General features: G+C 42.4%; 1 protein-coding gene across 10 annotated transcripts in view; it reads right to left on the reverse strand.

Annotated features, from left to right (window-relative positions):
• The window catches only part of LOC309636184 (uncharacterized protein), a gene marked incomplete at its 5' end in the record, with an annotated part of 720,691 nt that extends 706,041 nt beyond the window's left edge, over positions 1-14,650 (reverse strand). For 4 of the 10 annotated variants that reach the window (XM_082408527.1, XM_082408526.1, XM_082408528.1 and 1 more), the window contains one exon: positions 13,393-14,650. In XM_082408527.1, coding sequence (XP_082264653.1) covers positions 13,393-13,770 — 378 coding nt within the window. The other 6 variants (XM_082408531.1, XM_082408530.1, XM_082408532.1 and 3 more) reach the window with 3 other exon arrangements.
• Between the last annotated feature and the right edge of the window lie 7,593 nt (positions 14,651-22,243).

Consider the following 22,243-nt stretch of genomic DNA (forward strand, 5'->3'; position numbering starts at 1 on the left):
TCAGCTTGCCTTTTGACTTTGTTTTCTGCATTTTTAGATAAACAGAGGTTTTTTTGTGCTTTTTTTAAAATTTAGTGAAGTCAAACCTCTGAATGTTTTCCTTTGTGGCTTGAGTTTTTTATGTCACTAAAATAAATTCTCCCCAGTTCTGATAAAATAGTCTCCTGTATTTTCTTCCTAATGTCCAAAAATTTTGCTTTTCCTATTTAGGCTTTTCATCCATTCAGGATTTAACTTTATATTCACCTTTTGTCCCTCTTTTCATGCATCTTACACACAAGTACATTCCAGTTCTCCATCCCCTTCCGTAAGTTCTAACTTTTTTTAGTCCAGCTTAGTTACCACTTCCTTCATGAAGTCTTCCTTGACTGCCCCAGCCCTCAATGACTTTCCCTCCTCAACTTTCTAAGATATTTATCACTGAACTTTGATAGTAATTGATGCCTATGCATGACAGTGAATGAGGTAGATGCAGGATTCAGGCAGATCATCTTAATGAATAAAAGAGGGCCAGATTTAAAGACTATAAAGAGAGTGGGGAATGGAATAGCACATGTCTTATCTCAAGGGCAGCTGCTACTCAGCTCTAGCCAATGATTTCTATGTGGTACCAAGGCTCAGAGTTGCCAGATCTAATTTTTTTTTTTCAACAGAACCTAGGAATCCAAATTTTTTATGTGAAATATTTTGACCTTTAAATATTGCCAACTCATTTAAACACATTTTTAAAGCATTACATGTGTGTGTTCAGGGGGGTGAGGGGAGTTAGCTCCGGGTCAGACTCAATCATCCCACTTCCAATCTCTATCCTCTGGTTTAACTGTTAACTGATCAACTAATCAGTTGATCAGTTTAATTTTCTCTTCAATTAAATCATAAACCCCTTGAGTACAGGAACACCCACTTTGTAACCATGACAGAAAAGCATATGATAAATGCTCGATAAACCGTTGATTGACTGTTGATGGACAGGGGACATCATATGCATACCCTGAGGCACAGTCCTCTCCATGACGGAGTGCTAGGGAGAAGTCTGGAGGGGATCCCACAATGGGACACTATGACCAAGATGCTGCCTATCCAGTGAGTGTCATTCCAGTGAGACACACGTGCACAGAAAATAGATCCTCCCAAAGTCAACGTCATCTGTCCCCAAGGGATGGGATGCCAGGTCACATTCTGGACACTCTGCCAGGACAAATTCAAATTCAAGAGCTTTTAAATTCCAGTGGTCTGTGTAGTACAAAGAGAAGATGCCCAGTTCTCAGAGAGGCAAACAGAGTTGTAGAGAGAAACAGAAAAGGCTTCCAACCCCTCTGTCTTTTAGGAGAATAAAATCCTGACTCTTAGTAAAGTTGTGGCATGGCCATTGCTGTTCATTCATAGTTCTGGGTCCTTACCCTCAGAATCACCAACTCCACACCACCAAGTTCACAAAAAGCCTAAGGAATGAACCAAAGGTCCATCTCTGTAGTAAAGGCAAGTTCAAACCAAGGAACCAGACACTCAGATTCAAAGCTTTAGTTTATCCCTCAAGAGCCCTGGCTAAGGTGCCTAGCCTCTCTGACCCTCTGTCTTCTCAGCGGAAGAGTAAGAACAGTCAGCTTGCAACTACCTCTCAGTGGAGTAAGTAGCAGTGTCAGGAGTGGTGAGGAGCACAGCCTCAAGTCAGACACGAATTTGAGCCTGTTAGCTGAGTGACCCAGGGAAAGTTACTTTACTAACCTCTTTGTGCCTGAGTTTCCATACCTACAAAATGAAGGCAAAAAATAGAACTTAGCCCACTAAGTTGTTCTAAAGATCAAATGACATTATACCTGTAAAGTTTGCCACAAGTGATAAGTTTGAGTTCAAAGGTGGGAGGGAAATTGGTGCACTGTAAGGAATTACTATTACAGGATCTTTTGTTCTAGTCTCCAGAGCTGCCAGCACCCCACAGGGGTCATCTCGTTGTTGTTGTGCTGTTGTTGTTCCTTCCCCAAGATTGCAGGGTCCTGCGAAGGAGAACTTCTCAGCAGAATCTATTTCCACTGAAAGCTAGTGTGTTCACTCCTCTGAGGCTACACAATTGGCATGTTTCACGCCCACTTGGAAACAGATCTAGGCAAAGGCACTTCTATGCTTCAAGATCTTACACACAAAATGTCCTAACATTGCCTGAGAGTGCTTTTATGAGCATGTGTGTCTTCACTTCGGGGTGTCTAAATGGGCCTCTATGTTGCCTTCCATATCTCTGTGAATGTAGGTCTCTTTGTGTCTCTGTGTGTATCCTTGGCTACGTCTATACACGTGAACTCTTGTGTATGTGTCTCTTTCTGTGTATAACTGTGTGCCTCTCCATGAAACTCTATGTCTACCTCTTCTTGTGTGCATGTTTCTCTGGATATGTATCCAGAGTCTATGTTATGAATGTGTGTGGGTATGTGTCTGCACCTGTGTTCTTTTTCATGAAGTTCTAGGATTGTCCCTCTGTACCAGGATACATGTGTATATGTGTGTCAGGAGCCATAGTCTCTAACCATGGACCATGGGTGTGTGTGTGCATGTGCCTCTGTCTGTGATGTGTGAGTCTCCCATCAGGGTTGTATACGTATCTATGTTCTCTCTGTGTTGTGTCTGTCAGTGAAACTCCTTGTCTATATCCCTTACCAAAGGGGCCACAAGCATGTGTGTCTGTGACAAAAGACAGAACTGAACAACTTCAATTTGGCCCATCAATGCTCCTTAATTACTCTGTGCTATTGTCAAACTCTTGGAAAACACAGGCCACTGGTTCTCAATCTATCTGCACGGGTTCTGGGGAGCTTTTAAAGAAACACTGATGCCCAAACTCCACTCGCAGAGATTATAATTGCCATTTATTACTCTGCAGTGGAGTCCAAATATGAGATCTTTGTGAAGCACCTGGGCAATTCTAATGTGCAGCCATGGTTAAGAAAGACTATATCAGGGAAATGGACAGGCCTCTTCCATTCTCCCTAGAAAGATGCACACTGCTTTCCTTGCCTGTGACATCACTAATATCAGGGGGAGAAGGAAGCAAAAAAAACAGACCTTCCCTCTTTCTAAGGAGGAGGCGCTACCACAAAGGACCCTGTGAGTCAACAGTCTGCAAATTAACCTATGAAAATAACTGAGGAGAAACTCTCCTTCAAGCCCAATCCTTCTTCCATTCCAGTAGACATTTGTTTCGTTTTACATATATGTCTGTCTAATTAAAAGATGTAGAACTACCTTAATTTCTATATAAACTCATTGTGTTTACTAAAAATCTTTCACAAACCAAAAGAGGATTTATTAGTATAATAAACCAAGTACTTCATAAAAATTTAATGCATTTTTGAGCATTTTTTACCAAGGAAAAGTGTTAAAAGAGGAAGGGTCCATGGGGCTTCCCTGGTGGTGCAGTGGTTAAGAATTCGCCTGCCAATGCAGGGGACACGGGTTCGAGCCCTGGTCCGGGAAGATCCCACATGCTGCAGAGCAACTAAGCCCGTGCGCCACAACTACTGAGTCCGTGCACCTAGAGCCCACGAGCCACAACTACTGAGCCTGTGCGCCACAACTACTGAGTTCGCGCACCTAGAGCCAGTGCTCCATGACAAGAGAAGCCACCAAAACGAAGAGTAGCCCCCACTCGCTGCAACTAGAGAAAGCCCACACGCAACAACGAAGACCCAATGCAGCCAAAAATAAATAAATTTATTTATTTATTAAAAAAAAAAAAGGAAGGGTCCATCATGGGTCAAAATCTCTCATTTGTGGGAGTGGAGATCTAAAGATGAATATGAGAAAGAATCCAAGAAGGGGGAGGGAAGGAATAAAATCTCAGATGTTTAGACCCTGGAAGCAGAGCCACCACATTCCGTAAGATGCTTTTGTACAAATTAGAAAAAGGCTCCCTTTGCCCAGGATTGTCCCACTCACCTTCAGAGCAGCGTGCCTTATGATTTAAATCATAAGGGTGGGAGCCTGTAGGGAAGGTTCTATGGAGGGACTGGCTATTCCCTCACTTGCAACTCCTGCCTCTAGAGAAGTTCTGAGACTCTGAGGATCTTCCACCCATGCAGACAGACTCGTTTTTAGGCAAGAGAAAGGTAGTAGACTCTCAAACAGTCCTTAGGAAGCACTACTGAAGCTGGCAGAGTACCTGCAACTCAGTAGATCTCACTGAATATTTGTGAGAATATGAATAATGAATGATTGAATGAATGAATGAACTGCTCTTTAGCGATCTAATGGACCTGAACAGGCAATGCAGAGGGCTCTCTCAGCCAACTAAAGGAAGCACAAAAAGTTGACAAGAATACCTTCTGAGCTCACTAACTTTCTCACCAGGAGAACCTTCCTGTGGAGCAAAATACTCACAGAGAAGTAAGAAATATGCTACTGTCCCCAGTGAGGGAAATGTAAAGAAAATATACAACCTGTTATGTATCCAAAGCCCATTTTAAGGAAATATTAATTTTAAAAGATGGGATTGGATTGCCTGAAGAAGTTTAAGACAGGAAAGATGGAAGCCTCACAGAATTTTAGAGCAGGAGTTGGCCCTGGAGACTGTCCAGCACAGTCCTCTCTTGTTGTAGTTGAAAGTCTGGTGCCAGAGAGACGTGAAAGTGCCCATCTAGTCCCTCTGCCAACTGGTGATGGATTGTGATCAAGAACCCCAGTTTAGGGACTTCCCCGGTGGTCCAGTAGTTAAGACTTCGCCTTCCAATGCAGGTGGTGTGGGTTCGATCCCTGGTCGGACAGCTAAGATCCCACACGCCTCTCGGCCAAAAAACCAAATCATAAAAAAAAAGAAGCAATATTGTAACAAATTCAATAAAGACTTTAAAAACTGTCCACATCAAAAAAATCTTTAAAAAGAAAAAAGAGAGAACCCCAGCTTAGTTAATCATCATTTGCTGCTCTTTCCATGCTCTCCGGCTCCTTACCTCCCTGAAGAATGGCTTAGGCAAAGCTATTTGGAGGTGCAAAGACAAACTGAGAGACCTCACTAACCAGTGTATGGACCATTATAGCTCTGGGGGTTCTGCTTCCCCGATTCACCCAAACTTTTAATAGAATGATCATAATTACTTCTCCTCCAGGAATTAAGGAAAAACCCTCCTTTTTCTCTCAGGCCCACTATTTAAAACAAACATGGATGAAATGGTCACAAGCATAATGCAAACCTTAACCTTAGCAAGAGGAGTTTGAGATTACCCCACTGCTACTTATCCTCTGACTCAGGGTGGTGGACTCCTGGGGAGGTAGCGGGGAGGGCCAAGTGCCTGTATTTTCTGATGAAATCAAATCTCTTTGTGAGAGTTTGGAAGCAGAAAAAAAAATATATCAAATAAACGTTTTTCTCTGCAGGGTGCCCCCCAAAACTTCCCAAGAGTAATCCTAAAGCTTATGCAATATGTTTGTATAAATCAGTCATCATTAAAAATTGTTCAAGCAAACTGCCAAATCGATCCTACTATCAAGTAGATTCAACAGCTTTTATCTGCCCCCAAATTCCAGTTATCTCTTACCCACCATACTCCTTCCACCCCCACCCCGCCCTCTACACACAAAAGCTTCTTCCTGCTTCTCTTGAAAGCAACAGGCTGCCACCCCCTGGCAAGAAATCATCTTGGAGAAACAAGGTTGGATCTTAAGACCCTTGAAATGAAGGAAAGAAAATGTCAGGCTAAAACTTGTCAGTTCTAAAAGGTACTAATCAGAAAGTGACCATTAGAATGTTGCCAAGAATTAGTTTCCTAGGATGGGAAAAAGAAAGTATGTAAGAAAAGAAATGAGAACATTGAGGCAGAACCTATAAGAGAAAGAACTTTTCCTTGGTAATTCTGCCACTCTGAATTGAGCACTTGCAGATACAGCATGCTTCCACATTTCTTTCCTCCCAAGAAGAATAAAAAAAAAAAAAAAAAAAAATCTCAGGATTGAAAACCTTTATTGAATCTATACCTCTTGAATCCCCTGCCCCACATCACAACTTCATCAATTTTCCCTCTCTGCTCAAATAGATGTAGCGATTTTGGATTTGTAACCCTGTTAAGAAGCACATTCTACAGTTTATGCATGCCTATTTTACCTTCCTGCCTTGTGAACAGAAAAATCAGTTGGAAATCCCAACTAAATAGGGGATTTCCCTTAAACAAAATAAGGGAACAATGTTATTCTCACTAGTAATCAGAGAAGTGAAAATTAAAACATGAAAGTACTGTTTTTCACCCAGGAAGATAGTAGAAATATTTGTCACTGATAATATCAACCATGTAAATAAAGATGTAATAAAATTAGCACTTTCATACATTGCAGGCCGCAGCATAAATTGTTACTACTTTTCAGGAAAGCACAATGACATACAGAATTCACACTCTTTGACCCAGTGTGCATATTTCTTGTAATTTTCACATAAAAAATAATGCAAGGAATAAACAAGTAATAGACACAAATATATCCATTGCAGGTTTGTTTTGAAATGACCAACTTATTTGTAACATTGCAGAGTATGCTTATGATACAATGCTAAATTTAAAAACAGGAAAACCAGCCAGAATTTTCCTGATAAGCAGTAGGAATCCATGCTGGTTAGTTTCACCCTCAAAATTATATTAAAACAACATTACAAAAGTGTTCCTGCAAAACTGTGTCATCTTCAAAGAGATTCATGGAAAGGACTCTGACAAGTACGGAGGAATACAGGTTTCTGATAAATTTTCAGATCATACCACTGAACTAGGTAAGAATTTACAGAACTCTAATGAAGAAACTGATGGCTTCGCAAAACTTCTAACAAAAGATGAAGACCGGGACTTCCCTGGTGGTTCAGTGGGTAAGACTCAGCGCTCCCAATGCAGGGGGCCCGTGTTCAATCCCTGATTGGGGAACTAGATCCCGCATGCCACAACTAAAAGATCCCACATGGCACAACGAAGATCCTGCGTGTTGCAACTAAGACCCGGTGCAACCAAAATAAATAAATAATTAATTAAAAATAAATCTTAAAAAAAAAAAAGATCAAGACCAACAAGAAGTAATTGTATGGGACTAAATGAACTGAAGAGAATACTTATAATATGACTTTTTTATTTGAAACACTGCTGAATTTTTTAACATTTTAGTTTTCCATATTTAAGGAAACTTTTTCTCTTAGGCTATCTATGATTCACAGCAATTTGATAAAATGTACCTTGTAAACAAAAATGAAGCATTTACTTTTTCTCTCTGCCTGATCGCTCCAGAATTTGGAAACTCTCATTGAGTATTCTTATTTTTATGGCAGTATAGTCGTTTGCATGAGTTCAATAAGAACCTGTTCTCCTTGTAACAGGACACAATCAGAAATACTGGCTAAAATACCAAGAATTTGACTAGAATGTCATATTGGAGAGAGATATACAAAGACTCAGATATGACCAAACAATTTTAAGGAAGTGCTGGGGAAAATCAGCCTAGTACCTTGCTTGTAAAGTTCCAGCAAAGTAACCTTAAAAAGAGCTTATATGGTCAATCATTATTCTTGCCGCATTAATGTAAATAATCAGGCCATTTCAATGTAAACAAATTAGTTTTACTATGATCATCTTTGATAAAAAGGGGGATAATTATGGAGAGAGAAATTAGTTTTGCATCTTTGTAGATATTAGGTTCTTATCCTATTAATTGTCTTTAAGGCTCTGTTATACACCTGTAAGTTGGACTGGATACTAAACTCTTCTGGTTTCCTCAAATATCAGACTAGAAATCTCTCTAAACTGTTTCCAATTTTCTCCCACCCTTTTGATTTGGAATCAGTAAGAACAAAGACTGCCCTTAAATTTCCTTGGAAGGGACTATACCAGGTCCTCCTCACTTTACCCAGATGGCAGCCAAACTTCAGAGACGCAAGCCTTAGGTGCACATCTTATAGCTAAAGAAGGCTCCACCTGACATCTAGTCCGATACAAGCGCTGGAGACTTCCGAATGAAATTCACCTGCAGGAATTGAAGTAGAAGACAGCTGAAGGAGACAGCTTTCTCAAGGTGTCAGGACCAGACCTGTATACCTTTTTCCCACAGTTACTTCTTATCTTATCCTCTCCCTCTTTTTCTTGGAAAGAAACACCCTTATCTGCATTTCTCCATCTATTACAAAAGGGGGAAACTTACCTAATTGTTGGGCTTGCCACCAGAAATTTCAATCAATTCTTGACAATGGTGACGATTTAGTCCATCCTGTAACAAATTTTTTCACTTGTCACAAGTGTTACTGCTAATTTCACCCAGTATCCCCTTGACATCAGCTACAAAGTAAGACTTTTGAAGCCTCCCACAGTCCACCCCATTAAGCCTCCATGGCCACCTTAAACAGGAATTACCCATGGGCATACATGACTCCAGGTTTGCCTCCACAGGAATAGCCTTTCTCCTTAAGATCAGAATAAGTGCCAATGAACACATGATCCAAAATTTCTCCCTAACATTAGGAGAGCAAGACAATTCCACGGCCAAAGCAGTAGCAGGCCAAAAATGATCACGTGACTCTTTGGATAAAGTAGTTTTAGACAATGGCATGGCCCTTAATTATCTACTTGCTGAACAAGGAGGTATTTGTATGATAGAAAATACCACCTGTTGCACTGGATAAATACCTCTGGAGAGGCAGAAATTCAATTACACACGATCAGGGAACAAGTGCACTGATCATAACAAATTCCCCCTGATACTCTATGGTCTTTTGATCTGTTTAGCTGGCTAACATCATACAAACTGGACTTAAATTACTTTTAACTCTGCTTTGCATAATTACTGTTTTTGCATAGTTATTTTTAAGCTCTGTACCTGTTGCCTGTCAAACCTTTAGAAACGACATACCCAATAGGGTGACACTAGCTCAGTGCTTCAAGATGATCTCTAATGCTTACAACCTAGATGGGATATAGACTTTAGATGGGAAATCCCTGAGAGTTCTTCCTCATGCCCCTCCTTGTTACTCAAATGTGGCTTCAATGGTTTCCAATTGCTATGCGCTTTCCCTCTGACATGAAACATGACAACCACGAAAGGTCCTTCCTGGTACCAAAGTGACAAAAACCACTAAATAGGGACAACCTGACTCTTGATCAGCCATGCTTTCGAGGAAAGATCTTGACCAAAATAGGGAAATGTGAAAATAAATAATAGAAAACTTCATTTAAAATGGAGTCAGGAATCCCTGAAGGGAAAGCTCTCATGCATGTACCACTCGTGGCTGCCTGCATAACCAGCAGGAAGAAGAACAATAAAAATTATTTTAACAAGGTCTGTTTGGATAGAATTAATTCTTTGTGTAAAATTCTCTCAGTCTCAACTTCTTATTCATGATGATAAGAATACTACTTTTCTTCTAGTACAAAGGACATTTTTCACATGGAAATTTCATCTCTTACTTTTAAGCATCTCCCTGCCTCAGCAACAATGCATTAGCCACCACTTGCAGCCAATAAGAAACTGTCACAACCTCAAATTCTTGTTCCTCTCCAATGAACTTTTATCTAAAACAACGCTCCCCAAGTTCCTCCTAAACCCTCATAAAAGCTGACCTTCCCTTTGTCTATTTGGATTTGCCTATAATTCATCATAGCTTGCCTGTCACGAATTGCAATTCTCTGCTATTCCCAAGTAAACCCATTTTGCTGGTAAAATAACTGGCTACTTTATTTTTGAGGCTGACAAGTTCTATATTCACCACCCTTCCTCGGTGGTTTCCTCACTTTTGCAGCTACTCCTCACACAAACTACCAGTTTTCAAGGCATCTTGTAAAAAGCATAACATAAAGGGGAGGAGGTGGGATGAATTGGGAGCTTGGGATTGACATATGTACACTAATATGCATAAAATAGATAACTAATGAGAACCTGCTGTATATTGTAGGGAACTCCACTTCGCTGTACAGTAGAAACTAACACAACATTGTAAAACAACTATACCCCAATTAAAAAAAAAAAGCATAACATATGCATAACGTAACATAACATAAAAATAGCTCTCCCATGGTGGGAGAGCTACGTCTTCCATTCCTGATACCATCATCAGAGGAGTTCCTGGCACATGGGTTGTGTTCAATAAGTATTGATGAATCTATTTATAGTTACTGATGATTGCCATCTCTATATGTAATAGGGACGGGGTGGGCGTGCAGCTATTGGCAGGCAGCCTTTACCGCGTGACTGTTACTGGGCAACCACGACAGTGAGATAGAAAAGGTGCGGTGCAGAGCCCTTAGCAGGCCCGCTGGCGCTACCATTACCAGGCAACCATTACTAGCAGACCACTAGCGCTGCAGGTGGAAGGCCCAGGTTAGGCCAAAGGTCGGGTGGGTGGTTGTCCTCCAGCAGGGGACAGTTAGGTAAGAGGCACATCGCAGCCTTCTCCCCGGGGCCCTCCAGGCCTTCCAGCCTCAGGCCAGCGGGTGTGCTGGGGGGGCCTGGGGAACAGGCTGGGGCTGTGTACTTCAGGGCTCCAGAGCCCTCGCCAAGGCTGCCCACAGTCCAGGCTCAGGCCTTAAAGTGGCAGTGAACCTCTCCCCCATCCCCGCCTCTGCAACCTAATGGCAGCGGCAGTCTGCATGGGTCTCAGTCCCTGGGACCTGGCCCCTGCCGTTTGGGCAGCCTGAGGAGGCTGGGTCCTGGGGGCCTGGCTCCCTCAGTGATGATGGCTGGGTAGAGTCTAGGGACCTGTCCAGGAGGATGCCACCAGCTGAGATCTGCCTCCCCAGCTGGGCCTGGGCACTGGCGGGAGGACGCAGACTGGGTGCTGGATGAATGCTCCCGGGCAGGGTAACCAGCCCCCGCAGAGCCAGGGCCTCGGAGGGTGAAAGTTGTGCCTTGGGACCTTGCCCTTTCTTGTCAGAACAGAGAATAACATTTGTTTGGTGGAAATTTACAAGAACATCGTGACCTGACCGCGACCTGACCTCAAGAACAAAGGATCTGACACGAAGAAGTTTGCAACAACTTAACCACACCCCTCCCTCACCTTTCTTATAAAAGGGCTTTGCTGAAAGCTTTCGGGGAGTTCGGGGTTTTTAAGGCATGTGACACCTGTCTCCTTGCAAGGCCCTGCAATAAAACTTTCTCTCTTCCAAACTCCGATGTCTTGGTATCGTTTGGCCTCTGTGCGTCGGGCACACGGACTTGCGTTTGGTAACATAAACAGCACTCTTAGCATGAGAAATGTATCATAACAACAACTCCTTAGATCTCACCCAGAAGCCCGTGAGGCTGAGTAGCGCAGAACATCTCACTATGACAGAGAAGGAATCTGGATTCAGAGACCACATCTCAAGTCTGGCTGACAGAGCCAAACTGAGACAGATCTTCCTATAACAACCTCCAAGTTTCCATCTCAAATTTCTACTTGGCTGAGCTGTTACTCATCCTTCAAGAACTAGCAGATATTTGCCTCCTCTGTGACAATGACAATGCCCTAGAGAATGTGACCCCCAGTCAGCTCTGTGTTCCTATCACTCTTACACATATGTTCTGCAACATTTGTCACAATATAATGGTCTTGGGTTAATAAGACTCTCATATTAGACTGATAACCCTTGGGAAACAGCTTCCCTAACTTTGTCATCTATGTCTCCCTAGTGCCCAGCACAGAGCCTGGGTACACAGTAGGAGTCTGATAAAATATGTTTGACATTTTATTTCTGTTGTACCACACCAACAAGTTAAAACCAAGTTAAAACCAAACTAAGATATTCATAGGATTATGTTACTCTTTAGCAAGCAATACTTGCTTGCTAAAAGGACAGCTGCATATGAATCTCACAAACATAATGTTGAGCAAAAGAGGCCAGATCCAAAATAGTACATATTTACTTGAAGTTCAAAAGCAGGCAAAATTAACTGATGGTGTAAGAACTGCTATTATGATTTGTGTTCATGCAATCTGTGCCTGGACACCAAAGGGATTCATAAAAACTTCTAAAGTGTTCACAAATTTCATTACCAGCTGACAATGAGTCACAACTAAAAGTGGCATCCCTCTGGGAATGTTTCTGGCAATTATGTGACAACTGAAAACACCATGAAGGATACCTTTATTTGGTATTAATGTTCTCAATGCCTGCAGAACACTTTAAAATAGTCTTTAACTATTGCATCCAAGATTTTTTTTTTTCTCAAGAAGTTAAAATTTCTAGGATCACCTTAAAATGTAACCGTTCTTTCAGGTTGAAAAGATGAAGAATTTTCTCAAAAACATAAAACCTCCCCGGAAAAGATCAAAGATTACTGGCTTCCACCTGCTCTGTGTCTAGCCCAAGCCTACTCATGCCTCTCTCCCCAGTTTCAGCCTGCAGGAATACAGCAATCCCTTTCCTCCTTCCATTAAAGCAGGGAGAAAGACTATGATTTTGTTCTCTTCATTACAGGAGGTGAGGCAATGGGACAAGAGGGGGTTGTTGTCACTGGGATATCTTTTCCTAGGAGCGATCACACCAGGGAACAGTGGCTCATGCTCAGGCTGGACAGTCTGACCACACCCTCCATGCGACAAGAAGATGCCACAGAGTTCCCTCCCTGTAAAGCCTGTGGTGAGTTCCCGCAAAAAGGGAATCTCTAAGGGCACACTGTCCACTGGCATTCTCCTCCCCTCTGAGGGAAGAAGGCAGAAGGGGTGGGAATTCTCATCTAAATTACCCTACAAACAGGAGAGTTTTTGGTCTAACTTAAGCCCACAAGAAAGCCTAGCAAGTAAAGTCCCTGGAAGGAATGACAGCCTGTTGAAATTTAACTCTTTCATCTCCATAGCCCTGACACCTTGTTGCTCCCAATTCTTTGCCTGGTCTTCACACCCCTGTGAGCAGGGAGACAGGTCACACTGTCCGCTCACTGTGAAGTTTCTGTCAGGGTTGGGCTTTGGAAAGGAACATGGGGATTGGGTGGGATGGAGGTAGTTCTTGCAGAAGGTACTATCACTTCTGTAGAAGATGGTCTCAAAGGCTCTAAGTATGCAGCAACTCCAGAGTTTAGAAGCCCCATCTACTCACATTCTCCAAGAGATCGCCTTTAACCCTTTCCACCCTTCACCTCTCCTCTCTTCGGGCTGCTGTCGTGGCCACAAGAGTGCACCAAGTCTTAAGACGCGTTTGGAGTCTCCCTGTCGAGAGCCAATTCGATACTGACTAGCCTTAGCTCTCCAGCTCCAGGCGGGTGGCTTCGCCTGGGTACCGGTCCTGCGCTCCGGCTCTCGGGGGTCGCAGTCCGTGCCCTCGCCCTGTTCCCCTCAGATTAGGGAGCGCACGGAGCGAGGCAAAGGAGTGGCAGGAGCCCGGCCTCTTGGCCTTGGTGAGGGACGGAAGTCCCCTGGGGGTGGGGACCCTAGGCCCGAGGGACCCAGCAGGAGCCGCCGCCGCAGGCACCCAGTACCTGGAGAACCCAGAGCCCCGTGCAGGCGAGGAGCGCGCTCAGCCCGGCTGGGAGCCGCCGCCGGCGCCAACTTTTTCCATCGTGGGAGCGGAGAGGAGCGGAGAAGGGATCCCGGACCAGGGATGGCGGCGCGGGGCTGTACGGCTGTAGGGGGCAGTCGCTCAGAACCCCAACTCCAGCCAAGTCGGGCAGCGGTGGGGACGGACAGAAGCTTCGCGGGCAGGTGGCGACCACCGGCGAGGAGCAAGGCGCCACCACGCGGGCTGGAGCTGCGGTCTCGCGAGGCAAGCCGGACGCGGCCGCCTGCGGAGCGCATGCGCAGAGCCGGAGCGGCGAGGGTTCCAGGCCGGCGCCAGCCTCCCTGCAGTGAGCTGGCATGGGCTGTGGACACACTGGGTGCACCGCCGCCGCCAAGACCCCCACCCACTAGCTGGCGCACCGAAGGCCGGCTGCTCTAACCCCGCGGACTTTACAATCTCAAAGCTGGCACTACATCGTGAGGTGGAGGCTTCCTTCTCTCTGGGGGCATCTTGACCTGACCTGGAGCACAGAGTGGGTTTCCTGGCCTGGACAGAAAATGATGTTAATCACTGATCTTGTGTGTGCTGCGGATCCCGACTTCCGAAAGTGCTCCTCTCTCATTGTGCACCTCATCCTATTTAAAAGAACACTTTCCCACAGGCCACGTTCCGCAGGTTTGTGGGGGTGTGTTTTGGCTTCCTCAAAATACTGCAAACTTCTTGAAGACAGAAAGACTAAACCGCGAGTTCCAGGAGAGAAAGCCCTGTGTTGGATTTTGCTCACCTTTGCAGCCCTACTTAGAAATATGCGGAAGGCCAAGGATGACACAGATATCCCCCGCAGGTACCAGACAACATTGGTCTTGTTTTCACCTTCAGGCGGAGCCCAGAGGTGGTGATACGTGCATTTTAGTGTCTCCGAATGAACCTACATGAAGTTAGCCAACTTCAGCTCCAGTACTGGATATTCTGCCACTCGTTTGTACAGGATCCTTATTCAAGCCACCTCTCAGCTAACTGAGCCTTAAAATGAAGGAGTTGTATAGACGGCAAAGTCCCCTCCAGTATCTAAAGTTTTGAACTGTAGGATCATATCAGCCCAGAATCTCAACTGCTGTTTAAAGGTTCAGATGAAGATCTTTGGTGGGTGAAGTTTAAAAATATGTTTTAAATTACTAAGTTTTTATTTATAAGCCAGTCTTTAAAAAAAATAGGGATTGGGGCTTCTCTAGTGGCGCAGTGGTTAAGAATCTGCCTGCCAATGCAGGAGACAGGGGTTCAAGCCCTGGTCCGGGGAGATCCCACATGCCGCGGAGCAACTAAGCCCGTGGGCCACAGCTACTGAGCCTGAGCTCTAGAGCCCGCGTGCCATAACTACTGAAGCCCGCGCGCCTAGAGCCTGTGCTCCGCAACAAGAGAAGCCACCGCAATGAGAAGCCCTCGCACTGCAATGAAGAGTAGCCCCTGCTCGCTGCAACTAGAGAAAGCCCGCGTGCAGCAACGAAGACCCAATGCGGCCAAAAATAAATAAATTAAAAAAAAAAATAGGGCTAGGGATAGGGAGGGTGGGAGGGCAATGCAAGAGGGAGGGGATATGGGGATATATGTATACATACAGCTGATTCACTTTGTTATACAGCAGAAATTAACACAACATTGTAAAGCAATTATGCTCCAATAAAGATGTTCAAAAAAAAAAAAAAATAGGGCTAAAATGTCTTCAAATTTCTAAGTCCTCGTAGACTTTGTAACACTGCTATTTGTACATAGGAATTAGACAATAGATATCAATGACTAAATTAATGAATCTCAGGACAATTAATGCCTATTACAAAAATAATAATAATAATAATTCCTGTGTGTGTGTGTGTGTGTGTGTTTTCCATTGCTATTTTCATAGTAACATCACTAAAAATTTGACCTCTGTGTCTATGACAGGCCTACCTTGAAGACAACATAAGAATAGATCCTCATTGATGTTTCCAATAGAGTTCAAGAAAACTTCTCTTGCACAGACTCTCCCAAGGCGGGATTATAACAAAGTTCCCTGAGTCATAATTCTTAAGATCACTCCAAGGTAAGTAGGAATAGAAGGAGAGCAGCCTTCTCAGCCAATGAGGTTGAATGTGTTGATATTTAATGGAGGGATGTCTAACATTAAAACAGCCTTGAATTACCTTCCAAATTTCCCTTTTGTTTCCCTTGACTAATGTCTCATCCTTGGAGCCTCGCTCTGTACCCTTCCATAAAGATAACGACATCTGGTGGGCTGTGGCCTCTAGATAGGAGAAGGGACAGTGGAGATTCTCCCTCACCCCAGATTACAAGTGTTGTTTGTGAACTCCAGGCTAGCCATTCCCTTCGACTCAGAAAGCTTTGCAGAATCATTTTTTTTTTAATGAATTTATTTTATTTATTTATTTTTGGCTGTGTTGGCTCTTCCTTGCTGCGTGCGTGCTTTCTCCAGTTGCGGAGAGCGGTGGCTACTCTTCGTTGCGGTGCGTTGGCTTCTCATTGCGGTGCCTTCTCTTGTTACGGAGCATGGGCTCTAGGCACTCGGGCTTCCGTAGTTGTGGCTCGCGGGCTCCAGAGCGCAGGCCCAGTAGTTGTGGTGCACGGGCTTCATTGCCCAGCGGCGTGCGGGAACCTCCCGGACCAGGGCTTGAACCCTCGTCGCCTGCATTGGCAGGCAAATTCTTAACCACTGCGCCACCAGGGAAACCCCAGAATCATTTTCTTAATGCCTTCTCTTCATGCCCAGCTTACCTCCTTTCCAACCTGGGTAAGTATGCTGGAGTTCCTCCAAGAGAGGAAAAGCAGATTAAAGAGTAGAACCCAGATAGATCCCTAGTTAAACATAGGACTGGGAAAAGCATATATAAAGAGGGTAGGAGAGAAGAAATCAGAATATTTGAAGGCTATGAGCCAATACTTATTTGCCTTAATATGCTTACGTTTCAACTTAGGACTGTTACTGCTTTAAATTATTTTTCCAACCTGAAGTACTTCCTGCAGAAACTTGGTGAAAATACAGCTGATTTTTCTCCCCATAAAGGTTACACCTCCTTTCTTCCTGAACTAACTTCCTCCAAAAGCTCCTTGGAAAGGGGAAGTTTGAGATCCATTTGAGAGGAATTCACTAAGGCTTCATCATTTTTTTCATCTCCAATTTTAGTTTTCCATTTGAAGAAGGGTTTAATCAGAAAGATGTAGATTAAATTAGTTCCAAGGTTGGTTTGTTGTCTGTTTGGGGTTTTTTTGTGCGTGTGTGGTTACTACTGTTACACTACCTTTTAATTCATAGATCTCTGCTCCCCTCTGCCCACTGTCAACAGGAAGTGGTTAAAAAACACCACAAATTCCCCAAATACATCTCCTTTAACAAAACTACCAAAGAAATAGCCTAATCAGGTAGAGAAGTGGACTAATATAATCAAGTGGTTTCTAATCCACCCTTCCCTTAAGAGTTTTGAACAGATCCCATTGATGGGTTGCTAGAAGGATGAGCTCTCCAGTGGGTGGGGGAGGGGGAGGGGGAGTTGATGTCAGCAGCCAGGCAGTGGGTTTAGATAGGTGGTTCCTACAAGAAATCTGAAGACTCTAAACATGAAAAATATATCTCAACTCTTTCTCCTTACCATGTCTACCCTAGCAGCTTCCACACTACTGTCCCTGCTTCTCTGATATTCCCTCTCTATTTCTTCTGTATAAAATTCATTCACAAAGCGGGTTTATACACCCAGCAGGACCAGACAATGATACAGTGGGGGGGGGGGAGAAGATGGAAAATAATTTGTTTTTATATATCCTTAATTTTTATATTCAAAAGCAAGCATGTCCGTACTGTACTTTAACTACTCCCTTTGTGACCATAACAAGTTGAGTCTATCTTTTTACTGATGTTCCTTATATAATTATACTTTTATTATTTCAATAATTCAGTTTTCTTTATAGTATTTTAATAGACATTTTTTAGAGCAGTTTTAAGTTCATCACAAAATTGAATGGAAGGTACAGAGATTTCCCATATAGCACCTGCCCCTGCACAAGCTTGGCCCATTATCAACATCCCCCAGCAGAGTGGTACATTTGCTACAGTTGGTGAACCTATATTGACACATCATAATCACCCAAAGTCCATAGTTTACAATACAGTTCATTCTTGGTGTTGTACGTTCTATGGGTTTGGACAAATGTATAATGACATGTATCCATCATTATGTCAATAGTATCATACAGAATAGTTTCACTACCCTAAAAATCCTCTGTGCTCAGCCTGTTTATCCCTCCCCACACCCAACTTGATAGTATTTTTATTAGTCATTTTACCCTCAATGGGAATGTGACTCTGCTGCCACCTTATACAGTTGACCCTTGAAAAACATGGCTTTGAACAACATGGCTTTGAACTGTGCAGGTCCACTTATACAAGGATTTTTTCCAGTAGTAAGTACTGCAGTACTACATGATCCACAGTTGGTTAAATCTGCCAATTTGGAAGTAAGGATACAGAAAAACCACGTATGTGAAGGGCCGACCATAAGTTATAGGCAGATTTTCAACTGCAGGGAGTGTTGGCTCCCCTAACCCCCACATTGTTCAAGGGTCGACTGTATATTAACAAAAAGGTTCAATTCATTTGCCAGTTATCAAGGATTATAATCTCTAATTACAAATTATATGCTACTTTTTTTATTTGCTCATTTATTTGAAATCCTTTTTCATGTGATTACCTCTAAAAGTGCATACTTTTCATTAATTATTTTTGCTGATAGGTTAAAGAACAAAGCAGTAATTTTGAAAATTATAGCCATCTAACATCTACATTTAACAAAGACTCCACACTCTAAGGGATATTATTAACTTGACAGCAGTTAAAAACTACAGCACAAACGCTTCACTGAAAGATACATTATGATTTTAATAAATTTCTAAAATGAGATAAACAGATCTTTAAAGGTTCTTTCCTACTTTGAAGTTTTATAAATCACAATTAGAGAACAAGTTTAATTGAATTTATCTTTATATGAAGGTTATTGGGAAAAATTTAAGATTCTGGGATATTTTTAGGGAAACAAATTTGGTGAACATCTATTTTGTACCAGGAACATTATGTCTTTATTTTATTTCATATTTTTAACAACTCTGATCTATGGCACTTTCACTCGCATTTGACAGATGAGATAACCAAGGCTTTGAGTGATTAAGTAATTTTCCTAAGCCAGGTGGAGGGGGGCATTCCAGGCAAAGGGGCCAGCTTGTGTTGTGCGGAAGCTGAGGTCAAAGGAACATGGGGAGATGGAGGAAGTAAAGGAAGGCCTTATCGCTGGAGCACGGGAATGGGAGAGAGTCCAAGCTGAGGCCCAGGAGGCAGACAGTGCAGCTCAGGAAGGGGTTAATGGCAAATGTTAAGGAGAGACTTATTTGTATCTTCTTCACACTCACTGTAGTGTGAGGAATGGATTGGAGGGATAATTACAAGAGTCAAGGAGAAAGCATGTGGCTTTGTGAGAGACTTAGGGAAGAGTGATAGGCACCAGTTATTGATGCAGGGTGATGCGGGTGATGAGAGAATGAAGATGAGGGAGTGATTTCCAAGTTTCAGACTTGCTCACCTGTGTGGAATGTAATACTCTTCCTTGGGACAAGGAGTACCGAGAGAAGAACGACTCACAGGATTTTGTGGGTTTGTTCTAAGACGTGGTGGGATGCCTTTGAAATGTACAGAATAAGTTGCAGGGTGTAGGGGTATGGAGTTCAATGGAAATATCTGGGCCAAAGGTCTAAGTTTAGGAGTAAAAGTGAAGACCATTAAATATTTACTGCAGTGTTTCCCAAGTTGTCCCTTGGACCTTCTAAATCAGGAGCCCCCGCAAATCCATCCTGTCACTCAGTGTTCTCAGACCTTCCTGTGCATTGGAGCCACCTGGGTGTAGCAGAGCAGACAAACGCAGTGTGTGCCAGCAGAGCGCCTGGGATTGAATCCTGGCTCTGGAGCTAGTGGTGTACACTTGAGCAAATGATCAACCTATTTAGCTCTGTTAGTCTCCTCCTGTGTAAAATGGGAACAATAGCATCTACTTCATAATGTTTCTTAAAGATTAAATAAGTTCATATACATAAAGCTCTAAAAATGATACCCGATACATCGTAAGAACTCAATACCTGTTAGTTATCATAATTTTCTGGGAAGCTTTCTAAAATGGGCATTCATGGATCCCAACCATTTGTCTGGGATTTAGTTCACACTCTATCTCAACTTATGTCCTTTCAGTCTGTGCCATATTTATACTATCCCTCATTGATTATTTCTATCAAAGTAATACAGGCTCATGGTTAAATAAAAATTCACGATGGGTTTATCATAAAAAGCAACAGCTTTTGATCTCACTGCTCCTCACCTGAAACCTCACTTCCTAGCAATAATCAATTTTGGTCATTTTCCTGGTTTCAGTTTTCTGATGGTTGTTATAGCCATAGTTCTGAAGTATTAAATTCACGCCAGTGTACCATCATTTATCCCCTTTATATATACATTGCCTTTGCTTTCTGTGTTTTTTGCATCTCTTCTTTTCACAATTCTTCTAGTTGTTATTCTGTCTCAGCCTTGTATCCAAAAGGAGCACAGTGAAAGGAAAAGGAGGATCTTTCTGCCTTCCCTTCTCAAGTCCCAGGGCTCCATAGAATCAGTGTCCTCCCAGAGAGAGAGCATTGCCCTGAGGCCAAAGTCAGCCTTGAGCCCCTCACCAGCAGGCGGCCAAACCTGGGATTCCCTATGTGACTGCTTTTAGAGGGTTGTTTACTTATCTCGTTGTAGGATGAAATTTCGAAAAGATTCCCAGTACTGTGCATTACAAAAAATTTGTAAGAACACACAAAGTAGCTTGGTGCTCATCTCAGGCAAGATTTGATGATCTTGAGCTACAGTAAGACTTTCTTTGGCAAAAACGTGTCTTTCCTCTTTGCCAGCATGCTGCCTGCCACTTTATTTACCTACGTGAACATGCATAACTGCACCTGTTAAAATAAATGAGACAAAGCATGAATGTCATTGCTTTAGCCTGCCACATTTGGGCTTTGCTCTTTGAAGCAATCATTCACAGAATGCAACATTTCACCTGTTTCCTTACAACAATGAATGACAATTTAGTTTAAAGTGATGTTCCATTGTCGTTTGGAGTTACAAAGAAGGGACATCTTAGGATATTTGAAGTGTTTCCTAGGAGGAATTTCTGCTCAGCTTGCAGAAGAAAGCATTCAGGTGAATGCATAAAAGTATGAATTAATTAGTAGGAAGGAGGCATCCAACAAGACATCTCTGCTTACCAAATACAGGTAAACGTAGGGAGACACTTTTCATTTGATTTCAAGAAAACTTTTTGTTGAGTACAGAATTTATCTTACATTGTCCTGCTACAGAGTTAGCAAAAAGAGCATCCAAATTTAAAAGCATTGTTTTGGGACAGAATAAAAATGGAAGGATAAATTATTTGCTGTAAATTTTGCCTCTTCAGCTATGTGTTTATAAAACTGTTATTGTGACAAAGTCTCACCTCCCCTCTAATTTCAGAAAGGCTGTCAGAAAAAAAAAAATCTGTTCATTTTATGTCTAGGAGGAAGCACATAATAAGAAATAATGATGCAATCTTCCATTTGGATAGTGTTTTTAGCTTTTCAAAACACTTTGCTCTCCTATTTGAATCTCATGACAACTCCATAAAAATGTGGGGCCGGTATAAGTGTCTGTATTTTTCAGATGAGGAAACTGAGGCCAGAATGTGAATGATGGGTCTATATTGTCTTTCATAGGGGCTGCACCAATTTATATTAACATTCACAGCATGCAAGAGTTCCCTTTTCCCCACATCCTCACCAGCATTTGTTTTGGATCCTACAGCTTTACTAAATTTATTTATTCGTTCTAACAGTTTTTTGGTGGAGCCTACAGGATTTTCTCTATATAAGATCGTGTCATCGGCAAACAGAAACAGTTTTACTTCTACCTTTCTGATTTGGATGCTTTTCATTTCTTTTTCTTGCCTGATTGTTCTGACTAAGACTTCCAGGACTATGCTGAATAGGAGTGGTAAGAGTGAGCATCCTTGTCTTGTTCTTGATCTTAGAGGAAAGCTTTCAACCTTTCTCCTCTCATCATGTGTATAATATTAGATGTGGGCTTGTCATATACGGCCTTACTATTTTGAGGTATGCTCCTTCTATACCAAATTTGTTGAGAGTTTTTATAATGAAGGATGTTGAATTTTGTCAAATGCTTTTTCTGTATCTGTTGAGATGATCGTATTTTTTTCTTTCATTCTATTAATAGGATGTATCATATTTATTGATTGTGTGTGTTGAACCATCCTTGCATCCCAGGGATAAATCCCACTTGATAATCCTTTTAATGAGCTGTTGAATTCAGTTTGTTAGCATTTGTTGAGAATTCTTACATCTGTATTCATAAGGGATATTGGTCTATAGTTTTCTTGTAGAGTCATTATCTGGCTTTTGTATCAGGGTAATGTTCCCTCCTCTTCAATTTTTTTGGAAGAGTTTGAAAAGGATTAGTACTAATTCTTTTTAAAATTTTTGGTAGAATTCACCAGTGAAAACATCTGGCCCTGGGCTTTTCTTTGTTGGGAGATTTTTTTTATTACTGATTCAATATCCTTATTCAACTTTGGTCTTACTCATTATTTTCAATTTCTTCATGCTTCTGTCTTGGTAGGCTGTATGTTTCTAGAAATTTTTCCGTTTCTTCTAGGCTGTCCAGTTTGTTGGTGTATAATTGTTCACAGTAATCTCTCATGATCCTTTATATTTCTGTGGTA

The sequence above is a fragment of the Balaenoptera borealis genome (assembly GCF_965194805.1).
Source record: "Balaenoptera borealis genome assembly, chromosome: 10".
Classification (NCBI taxonomy): domain Eukaryota; kingdom Metazoa; phylum Chordata; class Mammalia; order Artiodactyla; family Balaenopteridae; genus Balaenoptera; species Balaenoptera borealis.